This window comes from Thamnophis sirtalis, unplaced genomic scaffold, assembly GCF_051295495.1.
Source record: "Thamnophis sirtalis isolate CommonGarterSnake01/CBP01778 unplaced genomic scaffold, rThaSir2_p1.2 scaffold_13, whole genome shotgun sequence".
Taxonomy (NCBI): domain Eukaryota; kingdom Metazoa; phylum Chordata; class Lepidosauria; order Squamata; family Natricidae; genus Thamnophis; species Thamnophis sirtalis.
The window spans coordinates 8514840-8539714 of record NW_028261393.1 but is presented as its reverse complement, the minus strand read 5'-3'; the positions used below and the strand labels follow the sequence as shown (position 1 = coordinate 8539714).

Here is a 24875-nt window from a genome sequence, read left to right as displayed (position 1 = left end):
CTCACGTAGAGATATCCGGGTAACGCGTTCAGACGTGCTTGGGCTGACGCGAGTTAAGGGGCTCGCATAGGCAGATGGTCCTAAAGAGTCACCAGAGGGTCAAGGAGACTATACTACTTTACAAGGGAGACCAAAAATACACGCCCCCATACAGAGCTGGGTACGTCAGCAACCTGCCGCGCGGGACATTTTTTGGGGACAGAGTCTCCTTCGCCTCAAGAAACCGCGGGGAAAGGGGGAGAGGGAAGCCGCACTTCCTATTGGCTGCCTTCTACCGGAGCGGAGACTGATTGGCCAAGAGGGTGATTACTGTCTTTTTCTACTGCCTTCCGCTACTCGCAGAAGCCCGCTAGGATTGGCTCATCCTTAACGCCAATCATTCCCTTGGCGTAGTCCTGTTTTCCCCCTCCCATGAAGTTGTTTAGCCGCAGACCGACCCCCAACTGCGAGTGCTGGATATCGACCCGCTTCCTCGGATTGGCTGAGCCCATAGAGGGGGCGGAGAGAGCGAGAGATGCGTGCGCAAGTGTGGGTGGAGCCGCTGACTGCAAGGGCGGCAAGATGGCGGCGGCCGGGCTGAGGGCAATGGTGGGCGTGAAGCGGGTCATTGACTATGCCGTTAAGGTGCGCTCTTGCCGGGCTTTTCGGGTTCTCCTCCCGGACCGTGAATTTCGAAACTGCACACCCGAGTTTCGTGTCTGTGTTTATTTAGGAACCCGTCTCTTCCCCCACAAGCCGCTTCTCTTGAATTAGGCCTTCGCAGGCAGCATAAAAAATCTCCCTCCTCCTTAGCCCTAATTTCGTGTTGCTTCCTTAGCAACAACGAAGAAGCCGGCTTGATACGCTTTTCTATCCCGGGGTTGTCTATAGGCGTAGTGGACCGGTGAGGGGCGGGGGGGGGGGAGGTGTTCTATCAACCACCAAGAACATGATGACGTCTTATGTTAGGGACTCCCAGAATTCCTCTTGCCTCTGCTCGCTAGGAATCCTGGGATCTGTAGTTCTAACTGCGGGTTGGGGGAGAAGGGTGACTTTGGAGCCTCAGAAGATAGGGTTTGGGAAGATTATATTATATATATTAATATATTAAAGGGGCAGACCTGGTCTCTTTGTTGTTAGTTGTGACATTGTGTCTAACCCATCACAACCCAATAACAGCCTTCCTCCAGGCCTTCCTGTCCTCTACCATCCTCCGGAGTTCATTCAAGCTCATGCCAACTGCTGAGGTGACTCCATCCAGCCACCTCATTCTCTGTCATCCCCTTCTTCTTTTGCCCTCAATCTTTATCCAGCATGAGGCTCTTCTCCAGTGAGTCCTTCCTTCTCATTAGGTGGCCAGAGTATTTGAGTTTCCTCTTCAGGATCTGGCCTTCTAAAGAGCAATCAGGGTTGACCTCCTCTAGGACTGACTGATTTGCTTTTTTATTTTCTGCTGACCTGATGAAGAGTTAGAAGGGATTCTTTCCTGTTCTCCTTTTCCAACCTTTACGCATTGCTTTTACAGGTAGTCCTCAACTCAAGGACCGTAATCGAGCCCCCAACTTATGTTGATGAGTGAGATGGTTGTTAAGCGGGTCTTGCCCCGTTTTACCGCTTTTCTTGCCCGAGTTGCTAAGTGAATCATTGCTGCAGTTATTAAGTTAGTAACTTGGCTGTTAAGTGAATCTGGCTTCCCCGTTGACTTTGCTTGTCACAAAGGAGATCAGTATGACCCCGGGACACAGCAACAGTCATAAACCTGAGCCAAACAGGAATTTTAATCATGTGACCATGGGGATGCTGCAGTCATGAAAAATCCTCAGAAGTCCCTTTTTTCAGTGCTGTTGTAACTTTGATCGTCACTAAATGAACTGTTGTAAATCAAGGACCACCTGTGTACCTTGCTCTCCCTCTTGAAAATACGTGGTAATCCCTGCTCCTGTTTGTGTCCCCGCCATCAAGAGTCCTGTGGAATAGGTTGGGGTAACTAGCCTTGAATCACCAGGTGAGCTTCAGGACAGGACAGGTCTCAGTCCAGCAATATAAGTACTACAGGATATACTCTGGCTTGCAAGTGCTGCCTGCCACAACATCCATTGTGGGGTGGGTTATTCTTAAATATAGCAATTGGCTCAAAGTTACCCAGGGGGAACCTCCATGGTGGCCGAGAATGAATTTGAATTTAAGTATCTGGCCCTAGTCCTCTAATTATTACACCTTTGTGACTAATTTTGTTTTTTAATGTGCCACATCTCATAGTTACCCATTGCGGCTCTTGCTTAGAGATGTTGTATCACAGCATAGTAAATAGTGAGAAGAAGATGGGCTGTGTTGACAGGCATGGTGTTCCGTGTGCATCTAAGTGTAGTTTACAGTAATTTTCATGCCTGCTCAAGGATAATCGTGGAAAAACAATAATCTGAAATAAGTGCATAATTTAAAGAATGGTTACAGATAAGTCTTAATGTTAATTTCGATTTTACCCATCTATCATTTGTTGCTATTTTTAAAAAGATACTTTTATTTCCATAACTTAAAATGTATCACTGTGTGTTATCTATGGAAAATTGATAGCTTTCATCTGCAAACTGAAATTAATACAATGAAATGAATCAGCTCTGAGGTTACACCAGAACTGTGTGTTTCTAGCAAACTGACACATGACACAGATGGAAAAAGAGTCTTGCCTAAGAAATTTATTCTCTGTTAATTTAACTGAAATCTTGAAAGTGCCGTGCATTGTACGTGCTTAGATGATCTGGTGAAATTGAAACTGCTGATTTTTCAGCTAGTAAAATGTGTGGTTTGTCTTCTTTGGGCCAGACAAAGCTTGTGTTAAGTTACCAAATCTCATTTTCCTAAATCAGTGTTTCTCAACTTCAGCAGCTTTAAGATGTATGGAGCTCAACTCAACTCCCAGAATTCCCTAGCCAGCCTGGGGGATTCAGGAAGTGAAACTCCATACATCTTGCTGAGTTGCTGAGCTTGAGAGGCACTGCCCTAAAGAACTGGAAATCTTTTCTAAACGTTCTCCATGTTTGTGTTTCCCTGAGATACTTCCTTAATAGATTGTCTCCTCTGCAGGTACGGGTAAAACCAGACAAATCGGGAGTGGTGACTGATGGGGTCAAGCACTCAATGAACCCCTTCTGTGAGATCGCTATAGAGGAGGCTGTCCGGCTCAAGGAGAAAAAGCTTGTCTCGGAGATCATTGCTGTAAGCTGTGGCCCACAGCAGTGCCAGGTAAGAATTCTTTTCCCTTGAGAAGAAGGAGGAAACAAGTACCAAGCTTAGGTTTTCAAAGAGTAATTGTTTGTAATTTGGTCTGTGTTGCCAATATGAAAAATATGAATGTTCTAGTTTGATACTAAGCTGGGTCGTAGCCCTCTAAAAACTTAATTGCCATGCTCTGGAACTGCTGTAGCTCCTTTCAGTGTTGTCCATCAGTATTTATTGGCATTGTATTGGGTGCTGAATTAAAATTCTGATCATCCTGTGTGTTAAAAGAACTTACCCTATATGAATGTTGTGGTCAATAATTGGAGGTTTTGAGACCATCTTTATCCAGAAGTATATTGTTCCCTCATATGCATTTTCCAAAATAATTAGCTTATTTCTGGGATAGTATAAGTATAATCTTTATTGTCATTGTACAATAGTAGAAGAAGCGAGCAAAATATTTCCATGTCATGTCATTCGGATAAATATTTTGGAGCTCCCGTTTCATTTGGGCAAAAAGGCTTCTTTGGCAAGATGGGTGGATCGAAGTCCATTTTCCACAAATCTTGTTAAGATATTTGTTTTCTCAGGGTCCCTTGCACCACTGTATTTCAGTTAAAGACGGAATTGGATAAAGTCCTTGGCATGTTAATGATCAAGCATATATGAATAGTTTCAAGAAGTAGGCTAAAAACAGCAAGTTGAAATTAGGAACTTATACAAAGAAAATCAAATGCTAGGGAACGTATGATTCAGCAGTACTCTACATGACTTGGAATCATGACAAGCTGAACATGAGTCAGCACTGTGACGTAAATGCAGAAAGGCAAACACGAGTTAGGACGCAGCAATAAAAATTCCCAAAGCACCAGAAATAATAGTTCCACTATATCAGACTGTCCTGCACCATTCCTATTTCTGGACCACCTGGCTTTTTGAGAACTGTTCAGGCAAAGTGAAACAGGTCCAGAGAAGGACAAGGAGGTTGATCAGGTTGAGCACTGGGAACTAGGCCTCTGGGAGAACTCTCTGTTCTCCCAGAGGCCTAGAAGTGATGCATTATTCCTCAATTACCTAAGAAAGCACAATCTATTATCTGTTATTGTAGAGCTCAGGGTACAGAATAATGGATCTAGAAAGCAGGATTCCAGAAAGCAGCAATGTGCAGCCACCGCCAAAAAAGCTAAGGCAATCTTTGGTTGTCTAAACCAGTGGTAGTCAACCTGGTCCCTACTGCCCACTAGTGGGCGTTCCAGCTTTCATGGTGGGCGGTAGGGGTTTGCTGTAAATGTGCTTTATAAATTTTATAAAGTAAAGTTACTTCCCTACTTTATAAATTACCATTATTGTGGAACCGGTGGGCAGTTAGAAAATTTTACTACTAACAGAGATACAAAAGTGGGCGGTAGGTATAAAAAGGTTGACTACCCCTGGTCTAAACAGAGGCGTAGAATCAAAATCACATGAAGTACTAGTACCGCTTTAGTAAGACTACCTGGAATACTGCATTCAAGTTTGATCACCACATTACAAAAGAGATGTTGAGACTTTGGAAAAAGTGCAAAGATGATTAAGCAACTAAGATGATTAAGGGCCTGGAGATAAAAACATATGAAGAACAGTTGCAGGAATTGGGTTTGGCCAGTCTAGAGAAAAGAAGGACTAGGGGTGACATGATAGGGGTGCCTTGAGGAACTTGTGACCCGTCAAAACTGCGCCCGACTAAGCCACGCCCGATTAAACCGCGTCGCTGACGTCATCAACAGGGCGACAACAGCCAGCGCGGAGAAAGAAGGGTGCTTTAAATAGCGCTTTGAAAGCAAGCCGATTCAACTTAAGGTAAGGGTTAGGGTTAGGGTTAGGTTTAGGGTTAGGTTAAGGGTTAGGGTTAGGTTAAGGGTTAGGGTTAGGTTTAGGGTTAGGTTAAGGGTTAGGTTTAGGGTTAGGTTTAGGGTTAGGTTTAGGGTTAAGTTTAGGATTAGGTTTAGGGAGGTTAGGTTTAGTTTTAGGGGTTAATTTTAGGTTTAGCGTTTACAGCGTGCTTCTGTCTCCGCGCTGTTGTCGCCCTGTTGATGACGTCAGCTACGTGGTTTATTCGAGCGCGGTTTTGTGGTGGAACCGAGGAACTGCCCCAAAGAATAACTAACTTTCCAAAGCACCAGAAGGTAGGCAAGACAAGAAACAATGAATGGAAACTAATCAAGGAGAGAAATAACCCGGAATTAAGGAGAAACTTCCTAACTGTGAGGACAATTAACCAATGGAACAGCTTGCCTTCAGAGGTTGTGGGTGCTTCGTCACTGGAGGGTTTTAAGAAGAGAATGGACAGCCATCTATCTGAAATGGTATAGGGTCTCCTGCTTGAGCAGGGGGTTGGACTAGAAGACCTCCAAGGTCTCTTCCAGATCTATTCTGATTGATTGATTCAGTTTTGACAAACCAGCAAAGGAATTATGTACCTAGCAAGGGGGTAAAGTAACTTTTACTGGATGTGTTCAAATAGCCGTCTTTTAATGATATTTTCAGTAGTTTGGAGTGCTGTACTAGCAGACAGTTGAACTTGGAGCACCTCCAACTTTCTAATTCTATAAAATAAAAATTATCTCAAAGGGTTGGACTTAGCTTACTTTATCAAATCTTTCTGATATTGGACATTATTATCACTTCTTTATTTAATTCACTACATTTGTACCCCTGTCTTATTAATAAGTAAGTAACCTCCTATTTTCTCCACAATGTCAAGCCTGTTTGGTGAGTTGGGCTGAGATAAGAGTGATTGGCCCAAAGTCACCCAGCCATTTTTTTCCATACTGGGACTAGAACTCCCAGTCTCCTGATTTCTAGCCTGGTCCCTTCACCGCATACACCAAACATTCTTCTTCTTTCCAATGCTATTTCACCCTTTCTTGTCAGAAACGGGATTCCTTCCTTTCCTGCAAAGTTCTTGAGTGGATGGAGTCAAGAGAATGTAGTGAATGAATGGCTGAGTACAAAGGAAGAAGGGATAGGGTTGCCTTAGCTTCTCAAAAGGGTCTGGTGGCCACCAGGTGGCACCAGCTGCACACAAGAGAACCTGGTGACCTATTTGTGTGCATTGTGTAGGAGGCATCAGTGACATAACTTCTTTCTCTTCAAATACAGAAACAATGACCAAAGCAATGGGGAAATGTAGCTTTGAAGCTTGTTCAAGGTAGGGTGGATAGAACAGTTGAGATTGGGACTAGGTTTTCATGTGCATTAATGGGGCTTTCTGGTCTGAAGCACTGAAGGCCGTAAAACAAACTTCGGAAGCTAAAGGATTCCGATTGGAATATGTTTGTGCCTTACAAAGCAAGCAGATATATGTATGTATTGTGTCACAACCCCTGGTATGCCCAAATATGGGAGGGAGCATACTGCTTCCCTTTTCTGTCTATCGGCTCACTCTGGGAGCCATCCAGGCAGAAAGCCATTTTTTTTATGTTGCCTTGTTACATTTGTGTTGCATTTGTGCTGATAAATAAATAAAGGGAGACTAGTATAGATCTATTTCAAGCTATTTAGCTCCCATCAGCTAGCCATACCCTTACTGGTCATCGAACCTGGGCTGTATTACATATTAGGCAGTTATGTTAGCCACTAAGCCACAGGCTCTCCTCCTTTATCAGCTAAGCCAGGGAAATAGGTATGTATTTTGTTTGATTCCCAGTAAGGGTATGGCTAGCTGACGAGAGCTAAATAGCTTGAAATAGATCTATATTAGTCTCCCTTTATTTATTTATCAGCACAAATGCAACACACACACACACACACACGCATGCACGCACGCACGCACAGACATTCATGATATCTAACAAGCCAAAACCAATCATAAAATAGTTGTATGTATAGCTCCAGGAGTGAATTATGCCTTAGGCAGACTTAACATGTGCAAATTTAATACTGCCTTTCAGTCCTAAAGAACAAGAATGTCTATACAGAGAACATTCTTCTTGCTTCTTTATAATAATTTGACAAAGGCTTATTTCTCTCTTACTGAACTTCTTCCAGCGGTCAATAGAGCGAAGGAACATATGTTCTGCCTCCTTCCTCTTCTAGGATTAAGCCAAATGCCAGTTTGATCTAGTGGTTAAAGCATCAACTTAGAAACTAGGAGATTGGGAGCTGTAGTCCCGCCTTGGCCATGAAAGCCTGCTAGGTGACTTTGGGCCAGTCACTCCCTCTCAGCCCAACTCACCCCACAGGGCTGTTTGGGGAGGAGGGGGGGGAGAATATAGCAATAGCAATAGCAGTGGACTTATATACCGCTTCATAGGCCTTTCAGGCCTCTCTAAGCGGTTTACAGAGAGTCAGCATATTGCCCCCAACAATCTGGGTCCTCATTTTACCCACCTCGGAAGGATGGAAGGCTGAGTCAACCCTGAGCCGGTGAGATTTGAACCGCTGACCTGCTGATCTAGCAGTAGCCTGCAGTGCTGCATTTAACCACTGCGCCATACCCAGATAGGTATGGGTGTGGGTGTGGGTGTTAAAAAAGGACAGGATAAAAACCTTACATTTAATAATCTGTAGCTTGGAACATAAGACCGTCTGCAGTCAAAAATGGTGTGCTTGCCTCTCCCTTCAAGTCCCGTTCTTGGACTCAGGTGCGATGCCAAAGTTGGATCGTTTCCTGCTCTTTTCCTGAGATCCCAATATTTTTATTTTTTTATACTGTCTCTTTGGTGTTCTCAGCTTCAGCTTATTTCAGTACCTGATTCAGCCAGGCCTCTTTTCTCCCCTGCCCCTCCCCTCCCCAGACCTGGCTCTATTCTATTTTCTGTCAATGAGGCTCCCTGACAGCTCCGCCGTCATCAGTTATTTTCTGCACTGCTGCTCCCACTTCCTCATGACCTTCACTTGCCGGGTTGCTCTTGTAGTCTTTTATTATTATTATTTATTTATTTATTTATTTATTTATTTTTGGCTGCCCTGCCTTTCTTCAAGCGCCAGCCTTGATCCCTTAGTCTCAGAGATTGTGTGTGGGGGGTGGGGGGGATATCTCCAAGGCTGCCTTCCCCTTCTGTTAGTGGTTATTTTCTCTGGTAGTATAAGGGTCTGCCTGGCACCGGGTTGCCTTTACATCTGCTAGCTCAGCAGCTTCTGTGCATCTGATAACGGATGTGTCTTGCACCTTGGCTGTGTTCCCAGTGGGGAAGCATCCTCCCTCCCCCCCCCTTCTAACGGTTGCTATCAACAACAACGCTGGAAAAGCAATCTCCGGTTCATTCATGCTAGCCTCGTACATCATTAAAACATCACATCAATTGTCTTTCAGCTCAGCATAAGATAAATATTCCATATGGACAACATTTCCCCCAAACGACAAAATACGGGGAGTAGGTGTGCTTGGCGGGAGACACATGCCCACATTAAACCTCAGCCTTGGCTTTCAAGCATCTTTAGAATAGCATTGTTTCTTTTATGTCCGCTATCTCTGTTGCTAGTGAAGTGAATAGATCTGATTTGTGAATGGGGACCAGTGCGGTGGCAGCTTATCTTATAAATGCTTTGCACCTTGGGCGAAACGATGGGGCTGTTCTCTGGCGTGAACATTCACAGGTTCCTGCTGTACAGTTTCTGACACGCTCTTCCCTCGTTTCGTTGATATGTTACCTACCACAGTGGAATTGCAGGTTCGGAGCAGAAGACAGGCATACGGATTTTCAAAGGAGGCTCTTGAGTAAAAATGCAACAGAGTTGGTGTTGAAACTCATCCCAATAAGGGAGTTGGAAAGTAAGCCCAATGTTAAATAGACACACGAGAGACCTGAATTCCAGTTTAACCATTATATCCATTATTTCCAGCCTGGGCTGCCTGCAAGGAGGGCTGTGAATGTGAAATAAGATAGTTCCACATAGGTTGCGTTGAATTCCAGTATTTCTGTTAGCAAGGATATGAGGCAGCTCAACTCTGGAATCCCCTGGGTAGATATCTGGGTATTGCTTTATACATAATTGGGTTTAAAGCAGTGTTTTTTTTCAAACTTGGCATTTTGAAGATGTGTGGACTTCAACTCCCAGAATTCCCCAGCCGGAATGCTGGGGAAAGCATGCTGGCTGGGGAATTCTGGGATTGAAATTTCACACATCTTAAAATTGTCAAGTTTCCAAAACCCTGGTTTATCACATTTTCCATCTTAAGGGCGCAATGCAGTTACAGTGTGATGGTTATCTGTCTTCTCTAGCTAGCCAAAGTCTGCTGCAATAAAGGCAGCCTATCTTGTTTTTGGATGAGGGCTGAGTTATGAAAACTGTAACAGTAACAGAGTTGGGAGGGACCTTGGAGGTCATTTAGTCCAACCCCCTGCTCTCTCAGGGGACCTGCACTATTTCTGATAGATGGCTGTCCAGTCTCTCCTTAAAAGCCTCCTGTGTTGGGGCAACCACAATTTCCAAATGCCAAACTCTTACGTGGTTTCCCAGTTTTCATTAGGCGCTGGCTATCAAGTGCTTCAAAACAGAGAGACATCTAGAGACATCGAGTTTTAAAATCCCTGGGGAAACAGAAGCCTGTTTTTCCCAATGTTTGTCGCATCTGCAGGAGACGATCCGCACAGCCCTTGCGATGGGAGCTGACCGGGGGGTCCACGTGGAGATTCCTGCAAAGGACTACGAGAGCCTCACCCCCTTCCAGGTTTCCAAGATGCTGGCAGCGCTTGCCAAGAAAGAAAATGTCAATCTTCTGCTACTAGGGAAGCAGGTGAGAGAAAAGGAAGGGAGGGGCTGCATTTGGCACAGGTAAATATTCCATATAGGGACGCGGTGGCTCAGCGGCTAAGACGCTGAGCTTGCCCATCAGAAATATCAGCAGTTTGGCAGTTTGAATCCCTAGTGCCGTGTAATGGAGTGAGCCCCCCTGCCTTGTCCCAGCTTCTGCCAACCTAGCAGTTCGAAAGCAAGTAAAAATGCAAGTAGAAAAAATAGGAACCATCTTTGGTGGGAAAGTAACAGAGTTCCATGCGCCTTTGGCATTTAGTCATGCCGGCCACATGACCACAGAGACATCTTCAGGCAGTGCTTGCTCTTTGGCTTTGAAATGGAGATGAGCAGCGCCCCCCAGAGTCGGGAACGACTAGCACATATGTTCAACGGGAACCTTTACCGTTACCTAAATATCCCATGCAGAAATCAGTGGCATTTTGAATCTTGGACAACCGCCACCCAAGTCGGAAGTTTTCTAGGCCTTAACATTTTTGAGAAGGCAGAAGGCGAAAACATAGGTAGACCTTGAGTAATGGAACCTGCCCATTATGGTCGTAATTCATGATGGCAATTAAAATGAGTCATATGACAGAGCCAATTTTACAATCTTTTTTTTTTACGGTGGTCATTAAACAACACACACATTAAGCAAACCAGTCGCTCACTACGGGCACGGTTTTGCTGAACACCAGAAGTAAATCCTGGTTTTGGATAAAACCGTTGCAAAACGTGGTCACATGACTGCAGAAGGCTGCAAACGGCCGTAAATGCAGGGATGTTGTCATTTCAAATATGAATCATAAATACCCCCCAGTAGGCCTGATGGAACTTCTAAGTGACTGTGATAAGCTGAGGACTACCTATACTCAACCCGTCAGCGGTTCATATATCGTAAAGGAGCAGAAGCTTACCCTGGATGGCAACAGAGCAGGGAGTGCGTGCATTTCCAAGCTGATAAAACCAGCGTAGACAAGAAAACGGGGCTGCATTACTCAACTGAGACAGATGGCGAGCAAGGTGGAAAGGCCGATAATGCCAAAAGGGCCAAGCCCACCAGGCCTGAGGCCGAGCTGAGCCTTGCAAAACCGATGGCTTTCCAAGAAAATGCAGGAGTGGATCCCATCCGGCAAGGCTTAATGCCATCCTCCCTGACAGTTGGAAATCTGGGCTATAAAAGCCATTCAAGAGTTGGAGGAAGGAATGGCACAAATATGGCCTGATGTTTTGTCCCCCCCCCCCCCCCCCGCCCTTAACTAGCTGAAGCTGCTTTTCTGGCCCCTCAAAATGGGGAACCTGGTTTTGCCGTGGCCCATTACTGAGCACCAGCATTTCTCAGTTGGTTCATTGTTGCGGCTGTTGACTTTTTTTCAGAAGGAAAGGGCGTCACGAAAGTCAAACCAGTCTTACCTTGAATTGGAAAGTTGCGCTTATTTGTGTACATACGCATTCTTGTGATCTTGAGTCAACATTCCCAAGCCAAGTTTTGCAGCGAAACCAATCATCCCATGTAACAGTTTCCCTTTGTAGTACATATTTCCTGGCCATTATTGGGCGGGGGGGGGGGGGAGGATTAACCTGTAAAACCAGCAATGCTTTCTGTGACCTTCCTTCCTTCTCTCTCTCTCTCTCCTCCCCCCCCCTCTCCTCCTCAGGCCATTGATGATGACTGTAACCAGACAGGGCAGATGACGGCTGCATTTCTTGACTGGCCTCAGGTAAATTAGAAGCCTCTCCATTTGTGCCCCAGTGCTTAAAGGTATATAATTGTTTCCTTTGCTTCGGTGAATGAAACAATCAGATGGAGAGTTGAATGGTAGTTTTTTTTGCTTTGATGTCCTAGAACAAATTGTCTTGTAGTAGAAGAAGATGGGAAAAAAAAACAGGAGGCCAGCAGGGTGGGTAGAATATTCTCTTGTGTTGTGTACTTCTGCGTGATACCCAGCAGGGTGGATTTGATTTAAATTGTAGATTTAAATCACGGTTTAAATTATGATTTAAATCACTAGTAAAAAGGCTTGATTTAAATCAACTCGATTTAAATCATAATTTTTAAAGAGCAACTGTCCTCTCTGTCCCGCAGTGGATCCTCGTCTGTCCCGCTGTTGACTCACCGACAGTCCCAATATTGCAGAATGTACAGCCTCTCATACTACATCGCTAAGCTCCATTTCATGCTGAATAAACTAAATTATTAATGTATCTTAAATAGAAAGCTATCTTTAGATAGATTTTTTTTACTCCAAAAGGATTTTATTAAAATAAATGTAAGTCCAGGGAAAAGAAGAATCAGAATTCTACCAGATATGGGATAAATGGTATCGGTGGATGGAGGAAAGAAACAAGAATCAATGAAGGAATATAACAAAACTCAAAAAAATAATAGTTATGAGTAAAATAAGAGGGTTAAGAAGGGTGAAATCCAAATGAAATACAATAGAAGGGGAAATAATATAAGGTGAGTGGTATCGATTGATAAGAACAGGAAGTTCCTGTTCGTATTGTATTGTGTAAATGTGGTGTACGTCTAAGTTTTGTGTGTGTATATTTTACATGTTTGTTAATAAAATAAATGTAAAAATCCAAAAAAATCATATTTAAATTTTTAAAAAATCCATTTTTAATTTTTTTTAAAAAAAATATTTGATTTTTATCCACCCTGATACCCAGCAGTGAAATACAACAGGTTGTTGGCCAAGGAATGGAATTCTGCTCTTTTTTCCCGCTCCCAGCTGACCGCTGTGATTCTAAGAAAGTTGAATGTGGAAAAGCAAGAATTGTTCTCGAAAACGTTGGGCTCGCATAGAAAACACGGTCCTTCAAAACAGCCACTTTTGTTTGTGCATTCACTGCTGACTAGTTTACACGAATGGATTTATACAAAAATAAATCGGTCCTTCCTGCTTCCCCCACAACAGAATATAAATCCTTTTCTTTCTTTCGTTTGTTTGTTTGAAATAGAAATAGAAATCCCTGTGTCTTATTTTAAAGGCAGTTAGTCCTTTGGTCATGTTTTCTTCATCTTCCCAGAGGGATAATCCTTCGTGGAGGCTCTTTTTTTTCCTACTATGTGGCTGGATTTGTGGTCTAATCAGCAGGCAGGCAAACCTTGTTAGTGTCCAGCTCAGATTTTACGCTTGCGCTGTGGTCACATTTCCAGAGAGATGGTCACGGTGATCTCTGGCTGCTTGACAGTGGAAATGTGCAGGCCTTTATAGGATTCACTGGGGTTTTTTTTTTGGCCAGGGCCTGCTTTGCTTTGCAGGATGCATTTCACTTGGAGCCCTTGAAGCTACATCACGGAGGCTGGCACCTTTGGTTTTAGGGATGCATTTTGGGATGTATTGTGTTATCAAGAACTTCTGGGGTGCCTTGTGTTATCAAGAACTTGATTGCCTAATTCAGTGGTCCCCAACCTTTTGGGCACCAAAAACCAGTTCTGTGGAGAGTTCTGTTTTTCCCTGGCTAGAGGGGGTGTGGTTTCATGTGCTGCCTGCATCCAGCAGATGGGGCCTTGTGTGTTTGCACAGTCCAGCTGCTAGTATGCCGTGGTCTGGTGCCGGTCCACGGACTGGTGGGTGAGGCACCCCTGGCCTAACTGGTGTTGTTTCCTGCATGTTCTGACCCAGCTTCCCAAACACAACAAGCCCTCTGGAGTTAAATCAAGGATTCCTTCATTAGGAGCACCAGCAAAAAGTTTCGCTCTCCCTGCAGACTAACTAGTCCATCCAGCCAGGAGATGAATAGTTGTCTGCCATTTCTATTCATCTCCGCCCCCTGCAGAGCTAGGGTAGGGCTTTGCTAGCAGCGGTGGCTCTTCCTTCCCAAGGACCGGCCCACGGATTTCCACTGCTCTCCTCTCCTCTGCCTTCTGCACAACTGCATGTCAGGCACTGGACCCAGCTGTTCCTCCTCTTCCTCATCAGCCACCTCCAGACCTGGGGGCTGTTGACTCTCCATCTGAGGGCTGACGGACGGCCCAGGCTCCGCCTCCGTCTCTCTCTCTGCCAGCTCCATTCCTTCTTCCCCCTCGGAGATCTCAGGTTGCCTTAATGCTGACCTGACTCCCACGCCGCCGCCTCCTCTGATTTGGTTGCTAGAGGGGCTGGTGGCCGATAGACCACAGCGCTTTACTGCAATGCACTTGAAGACGGCATTGCAGTAAAGCCACCTCCGTTGCGTGTAGATAGATGAGTATTGTCTCTTAATCCCCACTTGTGACCTAGAATCGTTTTCTTAAATAGGGTGTTTTGAAAAGACTGGTATGTGTGTTGAGGTTATGCGCAACGGCACACCTCACATAGCCTCCCCCCCCTCCCCCCGATTTAAAGAGTTTCAATTTGGGGCAAATGACACTTGCACTGTTTTAATGGAAGCAGCTCTTCTTTCTCCTCGGCAGGGAACCTTTGCCTCAGAAGTCACCCTGGACGGGGACTGGCTGAAGGTTGAGCGGGAAGTCGACGGGGGTCTCGAGACCGTGCGCCTGAAGCTGCCTGCTGTGGTGACGGCTGATTTACGACTGAATGAGCCTCGCTACGCAACTCTGCCCAACATCATGGTAGGATCCTGGCGCCTCTTTCTTAACTCCTTACCTGCTCCAGCAAACCATCTCAGCCGGTGTGCAACTTTTAAGATTAAGAGACGGGCTTCTTCCCGGGGCATCATTTTGGAGCTGCAGAGCTTTGGGAGAAGAGTGAGACTCTGGGAAGCTCATAGAACATTTTGACGTGACATGAAAAGTCCTCCTGATAGCTCTGGACAGAAACGTAGAATAGAGGCCCACGGGGGAACTGTATCCCCTGCAGTCAGTAACGATAGTGTTACATTTAATAATTTTACCATTAAATATGAGTAAACTAACCTTTGAATTTAATTCATCCTCGCCTTTTCCTTTGCAATGCTTTCACCCCTGAACAAGAGCAAGCATTCAGTAGCTTGAGGCGACACAGGTAGCCCTCGACTTACGACCACAGTTGAGCCCAGAATTTCTGTTGTTAAGTGAGTTTTGCCCCATCTTTCTCGTGTTAAGTCAAACACTGCAGTTCGTAAGTTAGTCGCCCGGTTGTTAAGTGAATCCGGCTTCACCATTGGCTTAGTTTGTCAGAAAGTCGCAAAAGGGGGGATAACATGACCCCGGGACACCACAGCCGTCATAAATATGAACCAGTTGCCAAGCATCTGAATTTTCATCAGGTGAACCATGGGGGTGCTTGCAACAGTCGTAGGTTTTTAAGTGCTTTTGTAACTTTGAGCGGTCACGAAATGAACTGTTGTAAGTCGAGGACTACCTGTATTGACGTCTCTAAGTGTTTAAAAGCAAAATGCTCAAGTAACAGAAGGGGAGACGCAAGTTTGCACGGAAGCGTTGACTCCCCACCCCCTCCCATCCCTTTTATTGGTACTCATCCCAGACACAGCCGGTCGTAAAACTCCGGAAGAGACAAAATTCTCCAGCAAAACTAGACGGTGGTTGGTTAATTGTTCCCCGTTCCCATCTTCTTTCCCAGAAAGCCAAAAAGAAGAAAATGGAGATGGTGAAGCCATCTGACCTTGGCGTGGATCTCACGTCTCGAGTGAAGACTCTGAGCGTGGAAGATCCTCCTCAGCGCAAGGCTGGAGTCAAAGTGGAAACGGTGGAAGATCTAGTTGCTAAGTTGAAGGAAATCGGGCGGATCTGAGCTCTTTCGGTAATTTTGGTAAGGGGGAAAAAGGGGGGGCGTGGAGTAGACCATTGCTGCATAAGGAGCCGAGGTGGCGCAGTGGTTAAATGCAGCACTGCAGGCTACTTCAGCTGACTGCAGTTCCGCAGTTCGGCTGTTCAAATCTCACCGGCTCAGGGTTGACTCAGCCTTCCATCCTTCCGAGGTGGGTAAAATGAGGACCCGGATTGTTGTTGGGGGCAATATGCTGACTCTGTAAACTGCTTAGAGAGGGCTGAAAGCCCTATGAAGCGGTATATAAGTCTAACTGCTATTGCTATAAACTCACTGCACCTATAGTCCTCAACTTCCAACCATTATGAAACCTGCCCACCACGGTAAGTTGTGACATCTGTAAATTGGGTCAATCACACGAACAACCCCAATTTTGTTACCTTTTTCTTTTTTCCCGCAGTGGTCATGAAGTGAATTAATGGTTCACTATGGAGGCAGTTTTGCCAAAAACCGGAAGTAAATGTTGGTTTTCAGCAAAGCCATCATAAATGCAGGATGTCGAAATGGCCATAAATGCAAATAACCATAATTTTTTGCAGATGTAAGAATTTGACTCTTAAGGCAAATTTTGATCTATAGGATGACAAATTTGGTTTGCTTTTAAGTCATCTTCTTCCATTTATAGTGAGATGAATTTGTAAAATCCAGGATTTTGGCCGGGGTGGGAAATGTAGATGACTCCCACCCCAGGTATGTACCAAAAAAGGACCCCTTATTTTCTTCCTCCTCATAAGGAGAAATCTTGCAGCAGTCTCCTCTTTCTTCATGGGAAAAAAAAATATTAGTGAAGGAAGAAGAACTGTGAAGAATTAAGGTAGTGGCTGTTTGGGGCGGACTGCTATCAATATTCAATTAATTGTGTCCCCATAATTTAAAAGAATCTAACACATTGAATAGATTAATGGCTCAGTTGAGAGAACGGCCCTTGTATTCTCGCTTCTACTGATGAATATGGGGGTTTCACACATGGTAACAGCTCCCTGGAGGAAAGAGAGTTCTCACTGGAATCCCGACTTTATTCTCCCTGACATTGTGTAGCTCACTTGTCTTTCCTATTCCTGCCTTTTTGCCCGATATTTGCCATCAGGTTGCAGAGTCTTCCGAAGGCCTGAATTTATTTTTCCGGAAAAAAATAAAAGGAAATAGATGCAAATCTGTTTTGATTTATTGAACCCCCTGAGCACTAAAATCAGATTTTCTTGGCTCCGCAGAGAACCACGAACTCATTGAGGTTTGTAGCGACTTTAAAAAAAAACACACAGCTAAAATCTGCTCTGTTTAAACTGGAAGGGAACATACAGCAATATGTAAAGCATGTTTGAGCTCTCCTAAACATGTTACATCTGTCGTCATGTGAGGAAGGCATATAGGCCAGAACGTAGTTTAGCTTATCTGTTTATTACAGGTCTTCCTGATCTCAAGATACACATATTATATTCCCCAGACCACAACTCTGGGATGTCGTTTGGGCTGCGGAGGAATGATTTCCCCCAAATTTGTCTCAGTTTTGGGTCTCAATCCAAACCCAGCATTTTTGTTACGGCGGCTCATTCCGGTTTGCTTTCTCTCAAGTCCAGGCGAACTGGGTTTGATTTGATTTGTCTGTTTGATCCATTCGGTTCAAAAAGTATCAAGTTGTGTCAATTCACTTTTTCAAATTAGATTTTGGCCGGGGGTGGGGGGGTGGGGCACCTTTTATGCAGATATAAAAGCTTTCTGCATTGCCTCACCCAATTTGAAGCGCATTCGATTTGACAATTAAATCAGAGGGGCAGCTCAGTTTTGAATCCCTTTCAAACCGAGCCTCCAGATCAAGGCTCCGCGCAGGCCTGCGTCGCCTAAGATGTTATGCATGAGATTTCCAAGGGCCCAAAGGGAGAAGCAAGGGCCATTGACTGATGAGTCGTCTCTTGGATTCCTTTTTACCGCCGGGCCTTCATCTCATTAAAAATGGAAATAAAGAGCGCAAGAGCTGTGTGGCTGGAGAAGACGAAGCACCCATCAAAGCCAGCCTTGTCTCCAGCTGTGGCCGGCCAGATGACCCTTGGTAACACTCAAATTATAGCAGCCTTCAGTTCCGTTCCGTGCACGCTGGTTTTGGAGCTGCCTTGCTCCATCACATCCTGAGAGTTCCCACTCCATGTCCAAGTTCCTACCCTGAGCTAGGCCTCCCTTTCATGATATTTTACCGCGCTGGCATTTTAGCCAGCAAAGTAAAATGGTCAGCAGTATTTTAAGTGTTTAGGTTTTTGTTATTGATTAGATGAAGGCATTTCTTTTGAAAATATTGCCAGTGAATGAATATATCCCTCCAACTCTGATGGATGATATTTTGTAGTATCAACATAAAAAACCCCTTCAGTCATTTATAATCGTCTTAAGCAGGATATGTCCCATCCATTGAGGCCTCCTCTCCCAGATCTGTCATCGTGGAGCCTATTGTTTTGGGAGTTCCTTCGGGCTTCTTCTCCTTCTAGGGGATTTTTCACAGCACTTGACAAGACATGAAAAGACATTAGGAGAAAAACATTTATCCTAATGTACCTGAAGCATAAATTTATATAAAGGTTGTAATTGCTCTTTTGGGGGGGGGGGATGAAAATAAACATTCATTTTATAAATCCCAGTAGGCTACAAAGTATGTCATTTTCCACGATATGCAAGCTATTGAAAAAAAGAAATCCATTACATCATCAAAGATGAAAGACTAGGCATTTGTACGTGAGAAAGATCCATTTTCTCCTGTTACTCAACTTCCACAATGAGTTTTTCTTTATTTGAATTATAGGGCAGCTTTTCCCAGCTTGTTTGATTCCCACCATCTTGGTTTATTTCTTCCATCCTCCCCAGCTAACAGGCTTTCAAATAGGAATAGCACTCAGACTTATATACCCCTTTACAAGTGCTTTACAGCCCTCTCTAGGCAGTTTACAGAGTCAGCCTATTGTCCCTGACAATCCGGCTCCTCATTTTACCCACCTCGGAAGGATGGAAGGCTGAGTCAACTTTGAGCCTGGTGAGATTCGAACTGCCAAATTGCAGTCAGCCGGCAGTCAGCAGAAGTAGCCTGCGGTACTGCATCCTAACCACTACGCCACTGTGCCTCAAATACTTACCGAGTTGTCACATTTCATCATCATTTTAACGACCCCATAATCCCTTGCGGGTGGAGTCTGGGCAACTGAATGGAGGTAACAGAACGTTTAATGGCCGGATGCTCCTCCTGTTGCCAACGCGGAGCTTTGTTCAGTTAGATACATCGAGTTGTCACATTTGTTACCCAAAAAATATTTGACTTGGGTTAATAGCTGGTATAACATGCCTGAATTGAACTGTTTTTCTTTTACACTCTGAACATCCTCTAATTGGTAGAGCACTGGCTTTTTTTAAAAAAAAAATATTATAAAGTACCTCAATCTCTAGGAGCTATGCAAAAACGAAGAACTGACGCCAGAGGTCAATTTTAATGACTCATTTGTGATGGAGTCCAGTTTCTGAGGTTCTGTTGCCGAGTATAGTTCTAGTAACAGGCCTACAGTATCCCTTTTGTCTCTCTTTCAGCCTTGCCTTGAGATGCTGCTACGGGTGGATCTCCTAGGAATGGGTGTGGCCTTCAGAGAGCCCGTCTTCCTGTCTCGGGGAGAACCCATCCTGTCGGGACCCGGTCCCTCTGAAATCACAAACCATGCTGCCTTCCATCTCAGCTGGCCGCCGGAGAGAGCCAAATGAGAGTTTAATTCTATTTTCTGTACTAATGATGGGTTGGTTTGCAATAAATGCCATGTGATCTTTGAAGGTGCTTGGAGCAAATGTCATGTCTCTGTTGTTTTCTTTGCATTCCCAATTAATTGCTTCAATCCTCCTTCAGTAAATGATCTGCCCAAGGCATTCAGAAGACTTTCTTATGTGTGTGTGTTTTTTGTTTTTAATGGCCCATGGTTTGTAGATGTAGTGTCTGAACAGCTCACCTTTTTTTTTTTCTTTTGGCAAAGAATAGTTGGAGGCTAACTTTCCTTCATTAAACGGGTGCAGAGTTTGCTGGATTTCAGGACTAGCGCCGAGTATTTTGTTGGCTTGTAGGCAAAACAAAACAAAAAACGGCACAACCACGTTTTTTTTTTCTCTCTCTCTACTCCGCGAGGAGCCTTATATTGAGAGATATTCCGTTTATAGCCTATTCCGTCTTTTGTTGCCAACGACTCTGGCATCAGAAAAAGGTAGTTAAAACATTGTGCAGGTTTCTGCTCTATTCAAATCAAGTCTCTCAGGTCCAGCTCAGCTCAGCCTTTAAATAATAATAACCTGAAACTAACACAGCTGTCAATTTCTAGAAGCCCCTTTCACTTGGGTTGCCCTTTGGTTGCCCTTCTATTTGTGTAGGCTGGCTCTTAAGCGAAGGCTGAGAAAGAAGACGCACTTTGATTATCTAACAACCCTTTATAGATTTTTTTTTCTCCACTGGTTCCCTAAAATTAGCATAGCGGGGTTTTGATGGCTCCGTCTTTCCAAGTCAGACGTAAAATGGCCCTTTTCAGGGCTCATTGGATTAAAGGGGCCTTCAGAAGCTTTCTTTGAGGTCGGTCTGGGTCCAAAGCCTTCCTTGCATCTCATATTCATAAGGGACGGAACAGCAGGAGGTTTATTGACAACGCACTTCTGATATACGTCAGTTTCTAACTAGGACAGAGGGGAATGCATATGTATGGTTCATCCTTTGAAACAATCCAGCGCGGTTTTCCCTTCACAAAAGAGCATTCTGTCTCCTCCCGAGAAATTTCCACTTGCACCCCATCGGGGAAAGGACTAAAATTATTTTTCATTCATCCCCTTAAAGGAAAAACAAACTTTCTTGAGTCTCTAAATTGGGAATGGTCTTCGGCTCTGTGTGATTAAGCAAGTTGCCTCTTTTTTTAAAAAAAAACCAGAATTTACCATACTGCAGCCAATACTGTAAATAAAGCAAGAATGGGTAGGAATATAGAAGCTAGACCTGGTTGGCTGGCTGGAGAACTCTGGGAGTTGAAGTCCACACACCTTAAAAGTTGCCACGGTTGAGGAACACTGTTTTAGATGAAGGAAAGGCTTTTCCAAAATGTGTTGGGGTGTTGTGAGTGAGGGGGAAGGTCTGTATTGTGTTTTTTTTTATTATTTACTAGCTGGTGACTCGGTGTTGTCTGGGTATTTGTTTATAGGGGGGAAATATCCAGACCAAACGTAATTTCTAATGTTGGATGAGGACCCGGATTGTTGTTGGGGGCAATATGCTGACTCTGTAAACCGCTTGGAGAGGGCTGAAAGCCCTATGAAGCAGTATATAAGTCTAACTGCTATTGCTATTGCTATTGTCAAGCCAGCCTCCCTCAGCAACCAAGAAAGAAACCACTTAACTCCATTTCACAGAATTAAGAGTACTTTTACTGGTTATGAAAAAATAGCAGCTAAGCAAAGCAAGATCTGAGGCAAAAGCGCGCGTAATCATACATATCAATATGTGACCCAACCCCACTCCCCCTGGTAACCCCATCCCATAGTCCAATCTGCAAATCCCTCAGGTGTCACGTGAGTTCCATCTTCAAAAAGCATCATCAGGTTGGTATGCAGGACAGTTGGCCTTGGCGGGCCCATCCACTGTCCCAGCATGCGCAGTAGAAGGTGAGAACAAAACTCCCTTTTCACAATCTCTCCTGTGCTTAAAACTTCCCTTCCCAAATACTATGCCTCCCCCTCCCCGTTTCAATGGCAGCCGAAAGCAAGTAGTGAAACAGAGGTTGATAGATTCTACCCCTTACCAGAGGGAGCTCCCTTGTGGAGTACTGTGAAGCCATTACCATGGCAACTCCACTATTGTATTGTGGAAGCCATTTTACGGCAGTACAGTAGAAGCCATTTAAGGCACAACAGGCTGTATCTTAACAGAGTACACACCGGGAGGGGTGTTAGGGGTGTGTTACCCCGACAGTATTTTGTCATCTGGGTACCAGGTTTGCTTGAATCTATCTATCTATCTATCTATCTATCTATCTATCTATCTATCTATCTATCTATCTATCTATCTATCTATCTAATGAAGTGATTATGTTTTGCAATCTTTTGTGAGCCACCAGGAGTTTATTAACTGCAGCAGGATCGAAATGCGATTAATTAATTGATCCAGGGGTTGTTCACAATGGAATATAAATTGTGCCCATAAATTAAAATAAAATAAAATCGGTAGTTATGTGATCTGACCCGGTCATGCTGTTGCTGGTTTATCCGGCACACAGCCTGTTTTGTGAACACAGCTCTTGGCATTCAGCAACCTGAGGTTAACATCTAAGCACCTTCAATGGACTCAAAACTCTTCATGCTGAATTTTGCAGCAGTAAATTGGCACTCCAGAAGACACACTTCCGTTCAGAAAGATTTTTCACAGCCCGAGTCTGCTTTATAGACTTTTGCCAGCTGATAGTATATAACCCTGTTTAAATCAGCCTCTTTTATCTATAGCTATGTAGTGTCTGTCCCCCCCTCCCCCCCCCCAAAACCAGGAGCAAAAGGTTCAACCAAGAATCCTGCTTTTGTCCGGAGAAAATAGGGAAGACCCAAGTTTGCAGAGACAATCGTTTGCAGCAACAGTGCACTTGGGTCTTTGCAAACTTGGTCAAGGGGAAAGGATTTTAAAATAGATCGCAAGCGGTGCAGGGAGAGTGCGAGAAAACCCAACCCCAAACAACCCTAAACTCCTTGTCTTGGATTGACATCCGTTGGAGCAGAAGCCTCAGCCATGTCTTTGAACGAGTGATAAAAAAAACCCTAAGCTTTCTTTGCCACGGGGAAATTTTTTTTTTCCTGCTGTTTGCCTAGTGCGAGCACGAGGTTGCTGGCCGAGCGCTAGGAAAGGGATAAGCGTGCCATAAGCGATTTAATATCTTTAAAGGCTCGGGTGATCCCAAAATACTTGCACATCATCCACATAAAGTTTGGCCAAAATTTAGCTGTCCCCTGGCTCTACTTAAATCCCTCCTTGGGCCTGTCAGTCAGCATCTGCTACAGGCAGATAACTCTATTGCCGCTTCGGCATCAGATACAGATTTGGCGGGTGTAGAGGCCAGACGGTAATCCCGATTTGTAGGCAGCACAAAGGGTGTCTTTGAAACGAAGGCAGGGTTCGCCTCCCCCTACACCTTGCCCTCCCACTCCCAATCGTGCAGATTTATTTGAGGGAGGGGTGCCGGAGGGGGCATCCAATTTTCACTGGCCAGGAAGGAGCTGTGGTTTTGGATCGCCAAGGTATCCTTTGTGAAATCCTGTTCCAAAGCCAGGACTTGGCCAGGACTTCCCCCTTCCCCGCCTTGCCATCCAGTGCCTTGCTCCAAATCCTCCGTCCTGGGGCTTGCAAAATAATTGACAGCTCCATAGCTGATTATGGAATACGCTCCTTCCTTCCCTCCTTCCCCCCCTCCTCCTCCTGCCCTTGTTGTGACTTTTCAACAGGTTTTGCTGGTGCATAACTTAAATAGCTGAACTGCTTTTATCCTGGCCCGCTGCCCCAAGGGGGAGGATTAAGTCTCTTCCTGGGCCTTTGGTTCGCTGTTGCTCTTTCTTCCTTCCTTCCGCTACCTGGTGACACTCACACAGAGGCACCTGCCTTCCGGCATCTCCGACAGAGGCCCTGCCTTTCCCTTGGCACTCGGGGTTGCCAGCCCTTCTTCGATCTCCGTGCCCTTCTGTGCCTCGACCTCCTCCTCCTCCTCCTCCCCACAACCCCTTCCGAGCCAAGCTGGCATGGCTTGCTGGCATCCGGGTGTCCGTTTTCCTTCCAGCCTGACCATCTGTCTGCTTTCCCTGCTGGGTGAGTTTAGGAAACTGGGAGCCTGGGGTTTTGTATTTTTTCCCTCCCCCACCAGCTGATATGCTCCTGCCGGCTTCTGGCAGAATCCGAGCTCCCTTCTCAAATTCCTAAGGGGTACAAGAATTGAAATGCAGGGGGCGAGGAGGGGCAGGGCTGGTCCTGCTAGGAGAGCAGCGTATTTGGGGCAATGAGGATGAATTCGACCAGAGGAGGCTCTGCTGAAGGTGAACTGGCTTAAGGCTCACCTGTGCAAAGCATCAAACATCCCCCCCATCCCCATTGAAAAGAGTCCTGAGAAAGAAGGGGCTGTTAGGGACCCCCCCCCCAAATCCTTTTGATTTGCCATACCCTGCCTGGAAACACAGAAGTGGGAGTGTGACACTCCTCCAACTCCGGCAACAGAAGACCCTCCAGGTTGCCATATTGTTCTCACAAGGGTATTTGTGCAACACAATGGGCTTTTATCGTCAGGACTGAGCTAAAATGATCCATTGAGCTGGGGGAGGTGGGGGGGGGGGAGGAAACAAATACTTTGCTGACTTTTCAGCTTCACCCATATGAGCTGTCATGGTATTTCTCCCCCCCCCCACCCTTCTAAATTAGGTCTGTTAAAAAAAAACCTCCGAATGGTACTTGTTTGAAGTGCTGATTTGAAAGGTTTAGCTGCTGCCTGAAATGCTGTGTTGTAACTCTGTCCTCTTCGATCCGTTGTATTTTTTTTTTAAAAAAAAAAATTGAACCGATTGTGTATCTCTGTATGTGTACAATTTTAGGCAATGAGCGCTCTGGGTTTCTGTGGGTCGTTGTGAGTTTCTGGGCGTTGGCCAGAGGTTGCTGGCATTCTGCCTTTCCCTGTTCAGTAATCGGGAGCTCAGGGTGGAAAGCAAAGCTTCGCCCAACTTGGCTTAACTTGGCCACCGAAGGCATCTAAATGCGAGCTGGAGATGGAGTTCGCCCAATGAGCAAAAGGCACAAAATGAATGGACCGAGCTTAGAATGTGCAGCCTGACTTGTTTCATATTTATTTTTATTTATTTGGAAATTTAGATTGCCGCCTATTCGCACAAGGCGGCTCAAGGCGGCTTACACAAATATAAAAATATATGTAATTACGTATACATTTTAAAAATTGAAAAACGATATAAAAACAATAAAACTAATAGAAAAGAGAATCAATAGTCTATAATAATAAACTATATCTAAGTCTGTCTGTCTATCTATCTATCATCTATCTATCCATCCATCATCTATCTATCTATCTATCTATCTATCTATCTATCTATCTATCTATCTATCTATCCATCCATCATCTATCTATCTATCCATCATCTATCTATCTATCTATCCATCCATCCATCATCTATCTATCTATCTATCCATCCATCCATCATCTATCTATCTATCTATCTATC

At 44.8% G+C, this 24875-nt stretch overlaps 2 protein-coding genes across 4 annotated transcripts in view; both read left to right on the top strand.

Annotated features, from left to right (window-relative positions):
* Nucleotides 1-485: 485 nt before the first annotated feature.
* On the top strand, nucleotides 486-19442 carry ETFB (electron transfer flavoprotein subunit beta). Of its 2 annotated transcripts, none has more exons than XM_014069175.2 (7): nucleotides 486-624; nucleotides 3064-3222; nucleotides 9761-9919; nucleotides 11574-11636; nucleotides 14318-14476; nucleotides 15426-15605; nucleotides 19194-19442. In XM_014069175.2, the coding sequence occupies exons 1-6, from the start codon at nucleotides 562-564 to the stop codon at nucleotides 15594-15596; spliced, it is 774 nt and encodes a 257-aa protein (XP_013924650.2). In that variant the 5' UTR covers nucleotides 486-561; the 3' UTR covers nucleotides 15597-15605; nucleotides 19194-19442. The 2 variants fall into 2 exon arrangements, with proteins under 2 accessions (XP_013924650.2, XP_013924651.2); XM_014069176.2 differs by having other exon boundaries at nucleotides 510-624; nucleotides 15426-15614.
* Nucleotides 19443-23187: 3745 nt separating this feature from the next.
* Nucleotides 23188-24875, top strand: part of VSIG10L (V-set and immunoglobulin domain containing 10 like) — a 28096-nt gene continuing 26408 nt past the window's right edge. The window contains exon 1 of one of the 2 annotated variants that reach the window (XM_087727279.1): nucleotides 23188-23463. In XM_087727279.1, coding sequence (XP_087583405.1) covers nucleotides 23397-23463 — 67 coding nt within the window. In that variant the 5' untranslated portion in view covers nucleotides 23188-23396. The remainder of the gene's footprint in view (nucleotides 23464-24875) is intronic. The other variant, XM_087727280.1, reaches the window with a different exon arrangement.

What these genes read in the sequence shown, in the direction of transcription:
- ETFB (XM_014069175.2), top strand. Translation starts at nt 562, where the DNA reads ATGGCGGCGGCCGGGCTGAGGGCAATGGTGGGCGTGAAGCGGGTCATT. An exon ending in TCATTGACTATGCCGTTAAG is followed by an intron (nt 625 to 3,063) that starts GTGCGCTCTTGC and finishes TCTCCTCTGCAG; the next exon opens with GTACGGGTAAAACCAGACAA. An exon ending in GTGGCCCACAGCAGTGCCAG is followed by an intron (nt 3,223 to 9,760) that starts GTAAGAATTCTT and finishes TCGCATCTGCAG; the next exon opens with GAGACGATCCGCACAGCCCT.